This window comes from Artibeus jamaicensis, unplaced genomic scaffold (assembly GCF_021234435.1).
Source record: "Artibeus jamaicensis isolate MK-2021 breed Jamaican fruit bat unplaced genomic scaffold, CSHL_Jam_final contig_797, whole genome shotgun sequence".
Classification (NCBI taxonomy): Eukaryota; Metazoa; Chordata; class Mammalia; order Chiroptera; family Phyllostomidae; genus Artibeus; species Artibeus jamaicensis.
The window spans coordinates 884,515-901,671 of NW_026521977.1; the positions used below are offsets into that span (position 1 = coordinate 884,515).

The following is a 17,157-nucleotide window of genomic DNA, read 5'->3' on the forward strand; positions in this document are numbered from 1 at the left end:
CGTCCACAGCCAGCCGGCCAAAGAGACTTCCTTCTCCAAACGCCACCTTGGCAGCCGCACTGTGTGGCCTATCCTACCCAACTCCTCAAATAAAAGTAGCAACATCCCAAAATATTGACCAGGCAGAAAGAGGTGCCCAGAGGCACGAGGTCTTATTCCCACAATTTCTTAACTCAACAAGAGACCACCTGACGTCAGATCAAGTTCATTACGTTAAGTAGCGGAGATGACCTCCAAGAGCCAGGACCCAGGCCCTGAGGCGCCTCCAACAGAGCCCACGAGGGCTTCGGCTGCGTGTTACACACGCCACCGTACAACGCCCCCGCCTCCGGCGCTCTCCTTTTCACTCGGCTGCCCTCACGCAAAGGTCGCGGACAACGCGCAGGAGGCGTGTCCCGCGTAGGGCATGCGCCCCCGCCTTCCACCACCCGCCAATACCTGCGCCCCACCGCCCCGCCCTACTGCCCCGCCCCGCCTCCCTCCAGCCTCCTGCTGCGCCGGCGCCGGGTGCTTTAGACTCAGCTCTCCCTCTCGGCTGGAACGCTGAGCGCATGCGCCTTGACAGATGGGCTGGGTAAGGGCTTCCTTTGGAGGGTAGGGGGAGGTGGAAATCGAAGGGGGCCGTCGCTGGGTAGCGTGTTGGGGGCGGAGGCGGGGGGTGCTGTTCGCTGGGGCGGTAGAAGCCCTGGCCCGGACACAAAGCTGTAGCAGAGTCATGGCATCCGGCTGACCCGCCGTTGTTTACATATGTGTGCCCGCTTAGGTCTACATGGAGAACTGCTTGGCGGCCGCGGCGCTGAACGGGGTGGACCGGCGTTCCCTGCAGCGCTCGGCTAGGCTGGGTCAAGAAGTGCTGGAGCGGGCTAAGAGGAGGGCGGTGGACTGGCCTTCTCTGGAGTTTCCCAAAGGCAGCGTGGGGGTCATTTCCCAGGAGCGGCCCTACGGAGAAAGATGGCCCGCAGCCGGCCCCGAGCGCCTTCTCCTAGGAGAGGTGAGGGCCACTGTGCTGGGGAACCAGCCCATTCATTCGCCCAGCGGTGGCCTGCTGGGGATCGGGGCAAGGACTGTACGGAAGCACCTGAGGGATCCTGCCCTTGGCGGTGGAAGCTGTGAAGTGTCCAGAAAGTGAACGGAAAAGCTCTTTGAAAACTCGTGACATTTACAGATCATTATTGGGTAGCTCTAGGATACTGCTAGTGCTCGGCCCTGGTTGGTTAATTAAAAAAAAAAAAATCTTATATGCAACCATCTGAGATTAGAGGAAAACCTGTAAACCAATCTTTGTCCTGGGTAAATTGCATGTCAATTTACTCATTTTAGAGTTGGAGTTCTTTCTTAGTAAAATCTCTCTCAACAACTTAAACTTTCAGAGACTTTCAAGAAGTAAAACGGAAGCTATTCCCCAAATGACTTCATTCTCCAGTAGGGAATACCAGATCTCACCTGTGACTTGCCATTTATTCAAATAGAGAGAAGAAAGATGCCCAACCCTCAGTGCTTCCTTCAGAACAATGGCTGAATTCATGGACTATACTTCAAGTCAGTGTGGGGTAAGTTGGTGTAAGCTGAAGCCATGCCTGGATCTGCCTGGTGATGGATCACAAAGTGGACCTTTGTGGACTTTAGGGAGAATCTGGAGACTACCATTTCACCCTGCCCTCCCTTCATGTGTCAGTTGTAATCACTTAAGGATTTAAACCAGTTGATAAATCCAAGCTATTGGTAGAATTCAACAATATTTATTGAATGCCTAATTCAGTAGATATTATTGAGGATAAAGCAGCGAACAAGTCAGAAAAGGTGACTCTGCCCTCATCTGCTGAATTCCAAAACAATCCAGCCCAAATATTTGGAGTTTTTTAAACTTTGAACTGATGAGTTAAAAAAAATTCATTAGGATCACTCTAAATGGGAACGGAGCCTCTCTGCTTTCAAAATGTATTGAAACAATATCCACACATTAGAATTTAATCCCTGTTTCAAGTCCCTGGTAAGGTAGGTTTTAGGTATGTCTCTATGGGTTCTTATTGCCTGTTGGCTGCAAAGGTGGTTCTGTGGAACAGGAGCAGCCTCCAGGGAGTCAGACCCAAGGTCTGCCACATACTGGCTGTAACACCCTAGGGCAGTTCGTCTCACTCACCCTTACTGTCCCTGTGGAAAGAATGAAGATCTCTAAAATCCTTTCCAGCCTTTACAGTCTGTTTCTTTAGTTTCCACTGAGAGATGAACATCAGAAAATTATCATAAACTAGAGCATGAAGATTTATGGTTACCACATTTGGTACCATTCATTGAAATGGATGAGCAAAGGTTTTAAAGACCCTCTTCTCAAAATTATGCTAAGGTCATCTTTAAGTACATTGAGGGAATGTTGAAGGCAGGCCAGCCAAAATTCAAGGAAATCACCTGCATGGAAGTCATTCTTTATGGTCTAAGAATCACAACAGACTCTGGGTCTCTTCCAGCCTTAACCGTTTGTGATTCTTACGTGGTTGTAAGCATGCAGGTCTATAAGGGAGAAGGAAGAGAATGCCTTGTTTCTGTCTTGCTTTTCAGTTTTATATAGTAAGATTCCAAAAACTCTAATCTTTCTACAACTTTCATAGAATCCCTATGGCTCTGAGAACAAGATTCCAACCAATGAGATGTAGTTCAGAGAATACTTTTATGTTCTTACTCTGTTAAGGGGTTTTAGAAAAATTCATAACTTGGGCTCTACTGTGAAGTGATCAACTTAAAAGGAATAATATTTGTCTTTGGTTTGAGGTTTAGCAAATTGGTGTTCTTCATTTTGGTTTTCAGTTCAGGTCTCTGTTATGGAATGGAGCCTCAGAACTCCTTGTCTTTCTGAGATAGAATTAAAAACAGTAAAAGTTTGTCATCACAATATTGAAGCAGCCCCTAAGATACGTCATTGGATCCATGTCTTGAAGTGCTTTCTCTAGCATCTCATTCTTTTGGTCTCCTACCTTAAATACTGTCCCTATGCTGCGTTCCAATTCAACAGACTAATAAATTCATTATTAGTCATAATCAAGGACAAATCTAAGGTTAACTTCAAAGGGAAGGAAGCAGACAAGAAAAATATAACGGCTTTCTGATCCTTTGGATTATTGTCCTTAAATTGGAGACGTCTTCCTTCCCCTCCCCTCCTCCACAGGGTAGAGCGGCTGCATAGCTCTTGTTACATTTCCTGTTATATTTCCAAATCTCAAGGAGATACACCCCTTTCCTCCCTTGTCCTTGTCTGAGACTTAGACAATTAATGTGGAACTGTTGTGCACCAGAACTTATGAGAGAAGATGAAAAGGCTTGTGTATTTGGCATGGGGGAGCAGTCAGGAAAACTATTTAACCCAGCAAAGCATGGTCCTGCCCAGCTTTAGTTGGCCAGAGCTATTGCCCTACAGAGGCAGCAGATGGCAGCAAAGCAATGCCAAATGCACCTTCCTTCTCTGCAGCCAGTTTACATGGGCCCAGATGTGTTAAATGACTTCGCAGGCCGGTAATTTACCTTTGCTCTTTTGCCTCCCTTCTTAGCCCTATTTTGCCTAAGTAACAGAGTTTTTTGAAAATTTAACCAGACTATTTAACCACATCTTTCACATTACTTCTCTAGAAATATTATTCATCTGTGCCAGAGGAAGGAGGGGCAACCCACGTCTATCGATATCACAGAAGGAAGTCACAACTGCACTCGTGCTCGGACCTAGGGAGTGGTCAGGTACGGGTCCTCAACTGTCCTGTGCTGTGCGCTGAGCCTCCCAAGGTGGGAGGCCCTCTGTCGGGAGCTCCTGCTGGAGCTGTATTATCGGATGTCTGCGTGACTCAGCATTCCACTGCTCCACGGAAATGTATCAACCCCCAGTTCAGAAAGCTTTTGGCAGTGAACATGAAATAGGAGTTTGTCTAAAATATAATATTGATGCCATTGTAGGATCTTCCCTCGAACCTGCAGTCCTGGCCGTGGGATTCTTGGGCAGGCTCAAAGAAAAGAGCTTTGAATATCCTCTTCTACTTTAGGGATAGGGGAGAGATTTTTTTTTTTTCATAATCATATTTTATTCTAAGGTAGTGATATGTATCATGTCTTAGGTAATTTTTTAAAAGTGCAAGAAGAGGGTCTCTTAGCAAAATACTTTTCCTAAAGATAATAACACTTACAGGCCTCTCACTACAAACTTACCTGGTTTTTACTACGTGTCATTCTGGGGAAGACAAAGATTCTACTTGTTGAACTGATCTGACAGAAATCCTTTGTTGCCAAGGAGAGTAGGTGCTTTTATTTTTGTTTTTAAACCCCCCTAGTTGTGCTAAAAAAAATAGCCAACTTAAATCCCGAGTCTAATCTTCAGGTTGGAGTTGTGACTTCTCTGGCCTGTGGGTTTGGGGAAGGGAAGCGTGGCCATAGGGATGGGTGTGAGAACTGAATGCACACGGGAAGCCCCTCTTGTTCCCTGGGATATAAGGAGCAGCACCAGAACCTGAACCCCAGCTTCCCTTTTCTGGCCTGACGCCAAAGGGGTTATTTGTGGGCAAGGGTCATTCCTATCTCTCCCATTTTTCCCTGTAAATTGCAAGCTTGTGCCTCTCAGGGGAATGTATCGTTCAGCCTGTCCCCCTCTGGGTAGCCACACTCCTGAGATAAGCACTGAAGACACTTCTGTTTTCTGAGAGCCTGTTAAGTGTCTGCCACTTCTACACTTTAACTCTTCTCTCCAATCTCGTACCCCCATGTTGTAGACTAGGAAAGCAAAGCTTAGAGAAATGAATCCCTCTCTGTAAATAGCAGACATAAGATTCAAACTCAGGTTTATCTGGCTCCAAAGCCCATGAAGGTTAAAAGTAATCATGGTGAACATCTGACTAAAAATATCTCACAGAATTCGCTAAAAGCCTTAATAATTTAGGTGACAACTTAGAAAAATTGTTAGTTCCTAATGAAGTAGGAGAAAGTTTCTCTTTGTAATCCAGAAGTGAGAACTTGGGCACAAAACAGTGTTTCTACTTGTTTCTTCAGAGTAAAACAACATCCCTTGGATTTGGAGGCAGCTGTCAAGCCCCAGAGTGCATCCCAGAGACATCCCCGCCTGTGAGTACGGAGCTCCCAGTGTCCCACACGGGGCTTCACCACCATTGCAAAATCGTGAGCCAGCTGGCCTGGTTATTTTATGATTCTTGGTGTTGGATCTGCAGTGTCTGTATGTTGGGGTGTCTTTAGCCTTGTGGAGCATGCACAATATTGTGGGTCAGTGTAAAATTCTGTTTTCTCGGTATCCTTCCTTCACTTGAAGCTTTAGTGATGCTCTGTGCCTGAACTCATAGTTGTGGTTGGAAAGAATGTGAAGTATTCCCATCTCAGTTCCTATGGCTCAGCTGGGCTGGCGCTGGGTCCTGCTGGAATTCCACCATCTGTTCAAGCAGCAGGAGGGGCCTGACCCTTGTGCTTGCAAAGCGAATGCCATTGCTGACATTCTGAAACTTACACATTTGGTGAGATCGGGTTCCAAAACATGTGAAGGGATTTGTTCCCATTTTCCACTAATGTTTTTCTGTAAAAAGCATATAGGGGTAAGTTTCTCATTAGGATTAAGTACTCTTTAGTTTCTAAACTCAGGAAATCTTTTGGAACTCGGAAGGGTTGGAATCCTGAGGAAAGGAACTCCAGCATGTTGCTGTAATTTGCTTTTTTTTTTTCTTTTTGTATACAATGTGCTAGCCAAGATTCAGAATATATTGGGTTGGCCAAAAAGCCTGTTTACTGTTCTCAGTAAATAAAAGACACATTTTTCTTTTTCACCAATAACGTTACTGATGTGGATATTCTGAGTATGTTGGCTGTCTCCTGCACAGTATAACACTGATTGTTCTCAACTTGATCACTGTCAACTTCAGCTGGTCTACCTGACTGCGGAGTATCATCCAGTGAGAAATCTCCAACATGAAACTTCACAAACCACTTTTGACAGTTTTGATCAGTCACAGCACCTTGTCCATAAACTACACAAATTTTTTTTTTGCATTTCAGTTGCGTTTTTACCTTTCTTGAAATAATAAAACATAATATGCCAAAAATGTTCCTTATTCCATCTTCAATATGAAATGGCTACATAAAAATTCACCAATTTTTATGTTTTTTTTAAATGCACACTGATATGACAGCTGTCACAATACAACCTAACAAAATTGTTTTGAATAAAGTTAAAAGACAACTAAGTGCTACTAGAGCCAGCTTATGGAAAAACCCAAACAAACTTTTTGGTGGACCCAATAACAGAGTAAGTAGCAAATAAGACTACTGTCCTCCTAGTACAAGTATAAGTGGTTAGGCTTAGGTGCCTGCAGCATTGGCAGGATTTTGGTAATGCCAGCCTTCCAGACAGCCCCATGGTGGCAGCACACAGCCTTAGCCCATGTGTGTCCTTTTGTTCAGACAAATGAAGCATCATTGCCTTTTTGAAATTCAGATACAGCTGTATTTTCTGAACCTACTTTTGTTTACGTAGTTGATGACTAGTAAATACTTGTGTCGTTCACATCAATTAAATGATGCCACACCTCTGATTTTGCAGTAAGTGGAGTATAACATGAAAGTATATAACATAAAGCAGTTTGGGCGGGGGGAATGGCTTCAAATCTATTGGGTGGAGGAGGAGGACATTTCTTAAAAGTACAAGTAGTGAGCCCTGGCTGGTATAGCTCAGTGGATTGAGTGCAGGCCTGCAAACCAAAAGATCGTGTTCGATTCCCGATCAGGGCATATGCTTGGGTTGCAGGCCAGTTCCTAGCAGGGGACACATGAGAAGCAACCATACATTGATATTTCTCTCCCTCTCTCCTTCCCTTCCCTTCTAAAGATAAATAATTTTTTTTTAAAGTACAAGTATTATCATTCATCTTCCTAGTAGAATTTGCTGGCCAATGCTTTGGTCCCCTCCCTGGGAGTGGTGGTGGTGGCAGAAATGACAGCTTCTCCTTTTGGGCACTGAGTGAGCATGAGTGGTCACCCAGCTGTGGAATAAGAGCCTTGGCACTAAATGACAGGCCCCTTCCTGGTTTGCAACTTTGCTCTTTTGCCATCTAAACTAAGATGCCCTCCTCTGCTTGCACACCTGCCGCGACCCACTTCCCCACCGTGTGTGAAGTCCATGCTCAGCTCAGCTCTACACATCAGTCTTCCCACTTCCTCCAGTGTCCCGTGTTTTGCACTATCGGAGAACCAGTCTGCCCAGGAATAGCTTTTGCCAGCCGGCCGGCTTGCTGCGTGACAAAATGGAATCTACTTATAGAATTCACAGCCTTGGGAGAAATACTTCATCATCCCAATAATGAATTTAGCAAAAACACATTGGAAAAGAATGATTCTCATAATTCCAGGGTGCCTCTGCATTACTGCTAATCTGGGCTAAGAAGTGCCACTGTCTGCTTTTGGTCCCAAAACAGTGGACTTAGCCTTTCCCTCTCTCTCCTCTAGCTAGAGTGTTCCTGTTATGAACCTTCATGTTCCTATAATACTTGGGTATTTACAGTGTGCTCACATCAGGGGGTAGGTATTACCACAGTCTTAGAACTAAGGAAACACACATAAGGAGACACGGAGACTTACCCAAGGGATAGTCCTATCATGTGGCTGAGACTTGAAAGCAGGACCTCGGTCTTCCACATTAATGCTGCACTCCATCCGGCCTCTGGCACACAGAGGTAGCCTGGTAGGGGTGCCCTGGGCATTGGGATATAAAAACCTCTAAGCTGCTAATATTTGCTTTCCTTCCAGGCTGACAACATCTCTAAGGACCTCTACATAGAAGTGTATCCAGGGACCTATTCTGTCACTGTGGGTGCAAATGATCTAACCAAGAAGACTCAAGTGGTGGCAGTTGATTCAGGACAAAGTGTGGACTTGGTTTTCCCCATATGATATTGACTATCACGTTACCTTTTTTAAGTAGCAAGGAGAATAAAACCACCACGTGATTCTCGTAACATTTACACATCCATCCTGCTTTGGGCAACAACCGTAAAGGGTCGGCCTTACGGGGAACTGGCGCTTGTCTCTTTCAGGGCCTATTTTTTTTTTTTAAGTGTAGAAGTCCTCTTACCCTGTTTTCCCTGAAAGTAATAATGGCTATCTGAATAGTTTTTACTGCTTGCTTTCCAAGTAAAGGTTAATCATGATAATAAAAAGGAGACTCAATTTGGAAATAAAGAGAATACCTTTTTATTAGTATTAGGAGCAACAAAATGTTGCTCCTGTACAACTGTAGGCTTTATGAAAACACGGCAGAGAGGCTGTGGACGCAGACGCCCCAAGCAGGCCGACCACGTCTCCTGTGACTTGTGTGGAGTAGCGTCCTCCAAGCTGACCCCACCGGGCCGGCAGCCCTGGCCAGGGCCGCCAGCACACCAGTGCCTCTCACCACAGGTGCCTCCCTGCCGCCCCTCTGCAGGGAAGTCTTAGTGGGGCGACGATGCTGCTGCTCATTCAGCTATCCCCCGTGGCCTGCACGCTACCTCCTTCCACTGGAGGCTTTGCCAGCCACTCTGTAACTCCTCCTCAGGAATTTACTGTCTGTAGCTTCCTATAAGGGGAAAAAAGCCCTCAGAGTCAGACCAAAAGTAATTTTAAGGATCAAAGGGCACTGATTTTAAAAAGTCATCAGTGAGTCCTTAGCATTGAAGCTACCTCGCCGATAGTGTTACTGCTGCACCTCTCAGTTGAGTTGCCTAGTTATTCATCTCATTTTGAACATGACAAGTCTTCCCTCAGGGGAAAAGCGCCGGCGCTTTACATGATGAACATGAAGTTTTAAGTAGCGCTGTATTAGCACTCCTAATGAGAATCAGACTCCCACGGCACAGGGCCTAGTAGAGCAGACCCGCGCCTACCACCAAATAAGGGTCATCTAACTGGGGACCCTTGCTCCCCTAAGAAGCTTATGATGACCTTTGTGGGTTCTGTAAGCTGTTTGAAATTATGTGCAAAATTGTGGGTATGTCAATTTTTCTGGAAAGAAGAGATGGGTTTTATTTTCAAAGAGGGTGTGACCCCAAAAGGTTGAAGAACCATAGGAGGAGTCCGGGAGCCCCTTCCCAAGGGATTCAGAAGGAAAAACAAGGCAGTTACAAAATAGTCATGGCGACATAAAGTGCAGCGTAGGGAATATAGTCGATGATGTTGTGATAACTGTGCGGTGCCAGGTGGATGAAGGAATTATCAGGATGTCATTTTGTAAATTATGTGATTGTCTAACAACTATGCTGTACATCTGAAACTAAAATAATGTTGACTGTCAACTGTCACTGAAAAAATTTAAAAAGTCCCTTCCGAGCCATGCTGCTTTACCTGGGTCCTCAGGGCATTTAGTCTGAGCAGCTCTGGCCTCTCGGACACGCTGTAGCCGCTCCCTGACTCCGTGGTCTGCTTGCAGCTTTCTCCGGCAGGATCTGCACGGGCTTCGTGTTGGTTACTTCCAGGACCAGCTCCTTGGCATTCCCCACTACTACAGTTTGATCTCTCTGTTGTGTGTTGCCCTTCACGTCCTGGGCGTCACAACATCTTTTTCCTAACCCTAAAATTCAATGGGGTATGTTGAATATGTCACCATTTTGATGGGATGGGCCTTGATGGCTTAAGTACAACTATGGCAAGGATCACAGAATCTCTTCACTGTGTAAGCTCCTAGCACTGTTCTTTTTAAAGAAGAAATAAATTGTATTAATCACTTCTGCCTATTATGCTTTTGAGAAAGGTGTTATCTGGTCACGAGGTTTGGAATTGGGTAGAAGTAAGCAGGCATATTTTTCAAACCAGCCATTAGGGGGAGCAAAGGTAACCCACTGCCACCAGTTAAAAGAGCTCAGAAACCATGCTGATCACAGAGATAGTAAACTGATAGAAAAACAAGTTTTCACAGGTTGAATGAGGCCACAAAACGGGGGGGGGGGGGGGGGGGGGGGAGGGGGATGACTTCCTGAGGAATAGGGCAATATATAAAAAGGAAGAAATACTTTAAAGGAAATCCGTCACTTCCCTGACTTTTAAAACTACAGATTAAATCCTGTTTCAGCCCTAAGCAAGGGAGGAGAGCAAAGTGGCTGCTGGTAGCCAACAGTCTGGCCTCTCCAGGATTGCTGTTTTAGGATCAGATGGTAACCTCACTGCCTGTATGTCAAAGTAACAAAAAAAGTGTGGAGGGTGGAGGGACCCATGTGAGAGGGTTAAGAGGCAGAGCCTGAGACTGACTGTTGAGCATCAGTACGTGGTGGCCACCAGGCACAGCTGGAGGACACAGAACACATATTCCCTTAAAAAATACAAAAACCAGGTGGGGGGGGGGGTTGCGGGAGAAAAGCCCTGGGGTTTGGCATTGTGTCATCATCACTAGTCTGTTGTGGCATATAGCGGCCCACCTGTGGCAACGGCCAGGGATGGCCCCTCCCTCCACGCCCCATCTCAGGTTGGGACTGGGCAGAAGACAGGCCCACTGATTCTCCCAGTTCAGCTCTAGCGACTACCTTCGCCTGGAGCAACAAGCGATCCAGCACCTGGAGGACAGCCAGGCCAAGTACCCAAAGATACTATATTTCTCTTTATGTAGCCAATTATTATCACCTATTTTGGGAAGTAAAACTTTGCAGTGGATTTGTTTAAATATGGCGATGGGGAGAGAGGCTGAGGTAGGATTAGGTGGGTAGGCAGGCAGGGGGAATAAAAGCAATGTGTGCTCTGGGCCCGGGCTGGGCTCCGGTTTGGCGCCAGTCCAGAGGACGCTGTGGGGCCGGCCACGCAGCGGGAATATGTACCTGGGGCACGTCTGACCACCTCGACCCCGCTGGTGCCCCTCTCCGTGAAGCAGGGCCTGGGCTGCCCAGCTGTTCCCCACAGACTCCTCTGAAGATACAGCTTTTCTTTCTCCCCACTGTGCTGAAGCAGGAGGTGGTAGAAGCTATGGAGAATTCAGCGTGAGCACCCCAGGTCTGGGCACCAGTTTCCCTGTATTAGCCCCTGTTGGGAGGGCACATCTAAGTAGCTTCGCCCAGGCTGCCCAATGTTTCCCTCTGTGAGACTGGAGTGACCCATTTCACAGAAGCACAGGGACCTCCCCCAGCCTTTGAACAGGGTGGGCAAAAGTAGAGAAATAGTTTAGCCTTGGATTATTATTATCATCATATTACTTGTATTACAACTGTAAACTTACTTTTGCCCACCCCTATTTCTAATATATTTTTTCTCAGATAGGGGAGGAACAGCTCAGCTGATCATGGCTAGATTCTTGTCCTTTTACTGTTTTCCTCCCAGAGGTGGGGGAGAGATCCCACACTTTGAAAGCTGAGGAAGGCCTGGCGCCCTCTGATAAAACACAACAGCAAGCCCTGGCTGGTGTAGCTCAGTGGATTGAGCGCGGGCCTGCGAACCACACGATCGCGGTTCGATTCCCAGTCAGGGCATATGCCTGGGTTGCAGGCCGGTTCCCTGCAGGCCAGTTCCCAGCAGGGGACGCACAAAAGGCAACCCTACATTGATGTTTCTCTCCCTCTCTCCTTCCCCTCCTTCCCCTCTAAAGATAAATAAATAATAAAATATTTAAAAAAAAAAAAAACACAACAGCAGTGACATCTACCCATCCCCGCCCGCCCCAAAGCCCAGGGGTCCAGGGGAGACAACCAAGAAAGTACAATGAGAATTGTAGAAACAATTTCTCAACCATCTGGAACTGAGGACTAATAAAAAGCCTGTCTTGGGGCAAGACTGAAATCCTCGTGGGCTAGAAGGTCTTTCTGGCTGAGCCTCGGTCCTGGAAATAGGGCGATGGCTTGGCTTTAATCCGGGACCCACGTGGGTCCCAATTCGGGGGTATCTGGAGATCCTTGAGCTTTTAGCAGTGATATTCTTAAACCCTCACAGCATCCCTGCCCCAGATGGAATGTTCATTTACTTCACTGAATATTAAATTAGTGACCCCATACCCCAAGAATCTCATCTAAGACTGGGCTTATCCCCCACCATATAGCTCGGCCGGCTGACAGGCGTCTGCTCTTCTGGGGCCACTTTGGGACTTTTGACAGGGTGGGCACATCAGTGACCTACTGCTCCTAAACCTGTGAGGGCAGATCACACAGCTCTTAGCCCACGATGCAGAAGTCTGGGGTTGGCCCTGACCAGTGTGCCTCAGTGGGGTGGGCTCACTCTGCAAGGTGAAAGGTTGCTGGTTTCATTCCCGGTCAGGGCACATGCCTGGGTTGTGGGTTTGATTCCATCTGAGGTGTATGAGAGGCAACTGACTGATGTTTCCCTCCCTCTCTTTCTCTCTCCCTTTCCCTCTCTCTCAAAATAAATTAAATTAATTTTTTTAAAAGAAGAAGTTTGGGGATGGCTGCAGATTGCAAACAATAACACTGCCTCCCTCTGAGCTGTAAGAATGAGCGGCACGGTGCAGGGCCCTGCTTCTGACCTAGTAAGGGCCCCCTCTGGAGAGTAGGGCCTGACCACTGGGGTTTGAAAAGTCGTTTCTGGGCTTCTTGGGGCACTGAAGACTAATCAGCCCCTGGAGGCGTTTAGGTGCTTCATCTAGAGGCAAATCAAGGCCTCCGAGAACAAAAAGGGTGAGGGGGCAGATACTATAAAAGCAAAGGTTAGCAGCAGGACCTCTAGGAGAGACTAGTGAAGAAAGGACAGCTGTTAAAGAGAGAGGTGAACCTCTGCAAGAAAATCACCCCATCCTTTCCTGCTGGGCTTTACTGCTGAGATGGAAACCTACCATTTATTTCCCTCTTATCACAGACTCTGCTTATTATTTCCACTCCCAGTTTAGTGGTCACGTGGCTCAGATTCCCAAGAGACACAAGGGAGAGAAGGGGGCAAGGGCCTCAGCCCCGCCTTACAGGAAGGTATACCTGGCTTCCCAGGCTGGGGCTCCTGCCCGTTTCTCCTCCAGTACCTCCACTCGGGCTGGGAGGGGCCACCCGGCCGCCTCCGAGTCTTCTCAGCAGGGACAGGGTCTGTGTTGGCTGTACTGTCCACCATCGGCCTCTGGGAGGCGCCCATCTCCAGATCCTTCTCCACATCCTCTTCAGAGGAGGAGGACACAGCTATGGGAGCTGGCACTGCTACTTCCTCCTCTTTAGGAGCCTCCAGGGGCAAAAGCTGTGCTGTGGGCTTCAGCTCTGCCTCTGGATGTTCTCTTGCTGTGACGCCCGAGGCCCTGGTTAGAGGCCACCAGGTAGGTCCGGCCAAAGGGCAGCCGGGGCAGCCCTGGCACAGCAGCTGGCAGCAGGCGTGGGGGTGGCGGGGAGGGCACAGGAGCGGGGGGCCAAGTGGAAACCCGTGGGTCACACATCCAGTGCCCGGCCCCAGCAGGGAGCAGCAGGGCGCCCTGAGCAGGGCACTGGGGTGCTCCCTGGTCAAAGGCCGGCGCAGCTTCTCCACAGCCTTCTTCCAGACAGCGGGGGGCACCCAGCTGACCCCACCTGGAGGCACCGTGGCTGTCTTGCCATTCCAGAAGTGGACAGTAATTTCTTCTTTCCATGCTACATAACAGAAAAGGGCGACATTTTGTTACAACTACCTCTTCTTCTACGCCATGAGATAGGGGCTCTCCTCTCCCCAGAGGCAGCCCCGCTGCCCCGCTGCCTCCTCACACGGACTTCTCCCAGAGAGTCTGCAGGAGCAGCCCTCACGTCAGCGCACCTGTGCGCCTCCCAGCCTCAGTTCTGACGTCAAAACCAAAGTGCCTCCTAGTGTGGGGGCTGGAAGGGGGAACCTCCTTCTGCCATTCTCTGAATTACGGTGATGCCGACTGGTCGGCCCTGTAGAAGGGGACTGTCCCAGTCTCTGGACGATTTGGTGGGGGACAGGTCACGAGTACTGGTGTAACCCCAGGATAACCCACCACAGCACAGGTTGGCTAACCAACATAGACATAATAGTTTTAGACTATTTTGCCCTGATGAAAAATATTTTTTAATCTCAACGATATGATTTGTAGATTTTTTTTGCCACACCCCAGGTTAAACTGCTAGTGAGGAGGTAAGGGTGTTTTGTTTTTTTTAATGCCTCTAAGACCCCTAAGCTGTAGAGACCCCTAAGCTGTAGAGACCCCTTTGCGCTCTCCTCTGGCCTGATCGCCAGCCTGGTTCCCCCTGGGAGCCGGTAGGTCAGAGCAGCTGGCCTTACCTCTCTGGGGATCTCTCGCCTCCAAGCCCAAGACAGTGGCAGGGCCATACCGCTGTCTGTCTGGCTCCCAGGGGGCCAGCACCTTGTCCCCAGGGTGCAGTGAGTGTTCCGTGGATGGTGAGAACTGAACAACATCTTCTCCTAAGACCACGTTCTGCCGCTGGGCTGGCAGCTCTGGGCCTGTGACAAGCGGAGCCTCAAATTCCACAAGCAGGGCCCCCTGCCTCTCCAGCTGTGGGAAAGAAAACACTCAGAATAAGGTCTGGGGGAGGAAGCACCACGAGGAGCACCACGGCTCCCTGCAGCTGTGACCTGGAACCAGGCCGGAGACTTCCTCACAAACACGAGGGCCATTCAGAGGAGGGAGGGGCAGGTACTGCTCAGAGCCCACGGGAGCAGAGACGGCGCGGCGTGGGAGGGTGTTCCTCCTTCTCCACCTCTTCTTGCCGGGGCAGCTCTTGTTCACCCGGTCCTGCCCTTCCTTCCCATTCTCGTCCTTTTCTTGTTTCCTCTTCTGTTCTTGTTTTTGTCCTGCAAACCCTGGGTCCTCTGGCTCTTTCCCCAGGGCACTCCACTGGCCGCTAGCATGTCCAAGAAGTTCGTCCCTGTGTCCAGGACCAGCCAGCGACAGTGTCTCCACCCGCAGGCCCACGAGGGCAAGGAGTGGCTGGGGTGCTGGGGCAGCCCTCAGCCCTCGTCACACCGGTGAGGAAAGGGCGGGAGAAGCACTGAGGTTAGTTTCAAGTGTGAGCTTTTTTGAGAGCTCAGTATGCTTTTGAAAAGAAATAAATTCTGGTTAACAAATCACTAGACAAAACCTCTCTATTTGAGCAAAACCCTGCTAACATTTCATTTGAATTCATGAATTGGTTACTTGAAAATGACAAAGTGACTTTTCACTGGAGATTTTATCAGTCATGTGTTTTGTCAGAACTCACACTAGTCTTTCTTCCACGCCCCCCAGTCCCACAGTCTGCCTCCATAAAGAAGAGAAAAGTTCCGAAGTGAGCAGCCGCCGAAGTAAAAGCCGGGCCCAGCTCCCGAGTGCAGGTTCCCGTGCTTCTGCGTGTGCGGGCGCACAGGCATGCACACAGGCACACGCGTTTGCTCCTGCTTCCCTTAGGCTGTTGCCCAAGAATCGCACACATTGAATCTTACCGAACAAAGTACTTTTACAACAAATTTCTGTTGCTGTTTAAGCCATTCTGTTGGCACCATGTTCTTACACAGCCCTAGCGTACTAATGCACTCACTGACACCGCATTTCCACCTGCACAGCCCAGCCAGGGGAGAGCTGTGCTTCTCCAAGAACCTGAACTGCTGGGCACACACTGCTGAGGAATGTCGGGTGTGACAGGGCCACCAGAGGAGGAGGGTGCCGGGGAGACGTGGGTGGTGAGGGACTTGCCTCTGGAGCTGTCTTTATCTGAGCCCGGTAATAAAAGCCATCTGGCTCCCTTCTCGCCAAGACCCACGTGCCAGCGGTGTCTCCCGCTCTTCCCAGCCAACAGGGCCCCTGCCGCGCTGGCTCAGCCACGTGGAGATACGGTTGATAAGACACACATCTGGGAAAAAGCAAACGGAATTAGGAAGTAGAGAAGACCCAGCCCTCAACACATCGAGAAACACGTTTCACAGAGAGATTTGAGCAGCACTGAGGTGTGCGTGTGACATATAAAGCTATATGAACAGAAATCCACTTACAAAGTGCCCATCTGTGACTCCTCGGTGCGGTAAACTGTGGGATGGGGCAGGAGAGGATGGAGGAGGGAACCATTGTTTGAGGACTGGAAACTTTCAAAGTCATCAGAATGTGATTAGCCTTGTATAGTCAAGTTAGTTAATGCTGTTTCTGAGATCAGATAGCAGCCCGGAGAAGAATACCGCAATGGTGCATCCTAAGTGGGTGTGTGGGATTCCAGGAGGAGGTGTGGGGGCTTGGATGGTGATGCCCAAGCAGCAAGTGTGTGAGAATGTGTGGCGCTGTGGGGTCAGAGGGGGGAGGAAGCGCGTGTGCAGGGGAGGCACCGAGGAGCTGGACAGAGGCTGTGGGGACAGAGACAAGGAGAAGCTGGTTCTGGGAATTTTGTGGACACAGCCGAGCCAGGGACGGAGGGACCGGTGAATCAGAGCTTGGGTTTCTGAAGAAGCTGTTTACTTTCGTGGGCAAGCCAGGCTATAGGGCAAGCCGAGATGGCCTACCTAGGAGAATCAAGAGACAGGGCCGGCTACTAAGGGTTCGAGCGGCCATGTCTCTAAGCTGGGCAGGCTGAATGGAGGGGCAGTCCCTGGGACTTAATGGCTAGTATGTGCTTATAGGCTGAGGGGCCTTTCCCCTTTAGTAGGAGCACCTTAGACAGCTGACTGAGGATCTGGTTTCCGAAGATCCAGGAGGGCAGAGGGATGCTGAGGGAACCTGGGGAGGGGCCTGGAGATCTCACCTTGGCTCTGGATTGCGGAAACCCTAATTTCTCACATAGTGCCAGAACAAGTCCCATGGTTGATGCTAAAACGATCCGGAAACGATATAACTGGGGATACCTGACTGCCTTCTCTCACACTCTGATACATGCCACTCTGCTACACCGTGGGACAAGAGCCGGACAGCCCTGGAGGTCCATGGGAGCACAGTTTAGGTTGGGGGCATGTATTACCTTAAGCAAATCATAGCCCACACAGTAAGGAACACTTTCGGCCTTCCCAGGAAGCAAGTTCTCTCCCTCACGGTACACTGTGCAGAACCAAAGGACACAGAAGAAAAAGGGGATGACCACCAACTTCCTCCGGAGGGGCGGGGCCCGGTACCTGGTGAGAGGGCTGTGCCAGGCGAGCCAGGATGCTTGGGGGCCAAAGGGGCAGGCAAAGGCCAAGTCCCAGGGAGGAGCAGTGCCGGCCCAGGCGGGGACCTCCAGGGTTGTGGCCACGCTGCAGTATTTGGGCAAAGGCATCCCAGGCTCTGCGGGGGATTCCATGGACTTCGGAGAA

General features: G+C 49.1%; 2 protein-coding genes across 2 annotated transcripts; one reads left to right on the forward strand and one right to left on the reverse strand.

The window, feature by feature from the left end:
- Positions 1 to 485: 485 nt before the first annotated feature.
- Positions 486 to 9,685, forward strand: AKIP1 (A-kinase interacting protein 1). The gene is made up of 6 exons (XM_037133860.2): positions 486 to 574; positions 764 to 991; positions 1,470 to 1,550; positions 3,619 to 3,723; positions 5,020 to 5,091; positions 7,774 to 9,685. The coding sequence occupies exons 1-6, from the start codon at positions 566 to 568 to the stop codon at positions 7,915 to 7,917; spliced, it is 639 nt and encodes a 212-aa protein (XP_036989755.1). The 5' UTR covers positions 486 to 565; the 3' UTR covers positions 7,918 to 9,685.
- Positions 9,360 to 17,144, reverse strand: CUNH11orf16 (chromosome unknown C11orf16 homolog). The gene is made up of 5 exons (XM_053673145.1): positions 16,978 to 17,144; positions 15,581 to 15,737; positions 14,173 to 14,404; positions 12,894 to 13,526; positions 9,360 to 9,568 (listed from the first exon to the last, which is right to left on the reverse strand). The coding sequence occupies exons 1-5, from the start codon at positions 17,142 to 17,144 to the stop codon at positions 9,360 to 9,362; spliced, it is 1,398 nt and encodes a 465-aa protein (XP_053529120.1).
- Between the last annotated feature and the right edge of the window lie 13 nt (positions 17,145 to 17,157).

Excerpts from the sequence above, each read along its gene's own strand:
- AKIP1 (XM_037133860.2), top strand. Across the intron at positions 1,551-3,618 it reads ATACTTCAAGTCAGTGTGGG|AAATATTATTCATCTGTGCC; the intron begins GTAAGTTGGTGT and ends TTACTTCTCTAG. Across the intron at positions 5,092-7,773 it reads TCCCAGAGACATCCCCGCCT|GCTGACAACATCTCTAAGGA; the intron begins GTGAGTACGGAG and ends CTTTCCTTCCAG.
- CUNH11orf16 (XM_053673145.1), bottom strand. The coding sequence starts at position 17,144 with ATGGAATCCCCCGCAGAGCCTGGGATGCCTTTGCCCAAATACTGCAGC. Across the intron at positions 13,527-14,172 it reads GGCGAGAGATCCCCAGAGAG|CATGGAAAGAAGAAATTACT; the intron begins GTAAGGCCAGCT and ends TCTGTTATGTAG. Across the intron at positions 9,569-12,893 it reads GCCCCAGCCTGGGAAGCCAG|GGTTAGGAAAAAGATGTTGT; the intron begins GTATACCTTCCT and ends ATTGAATTTTAG.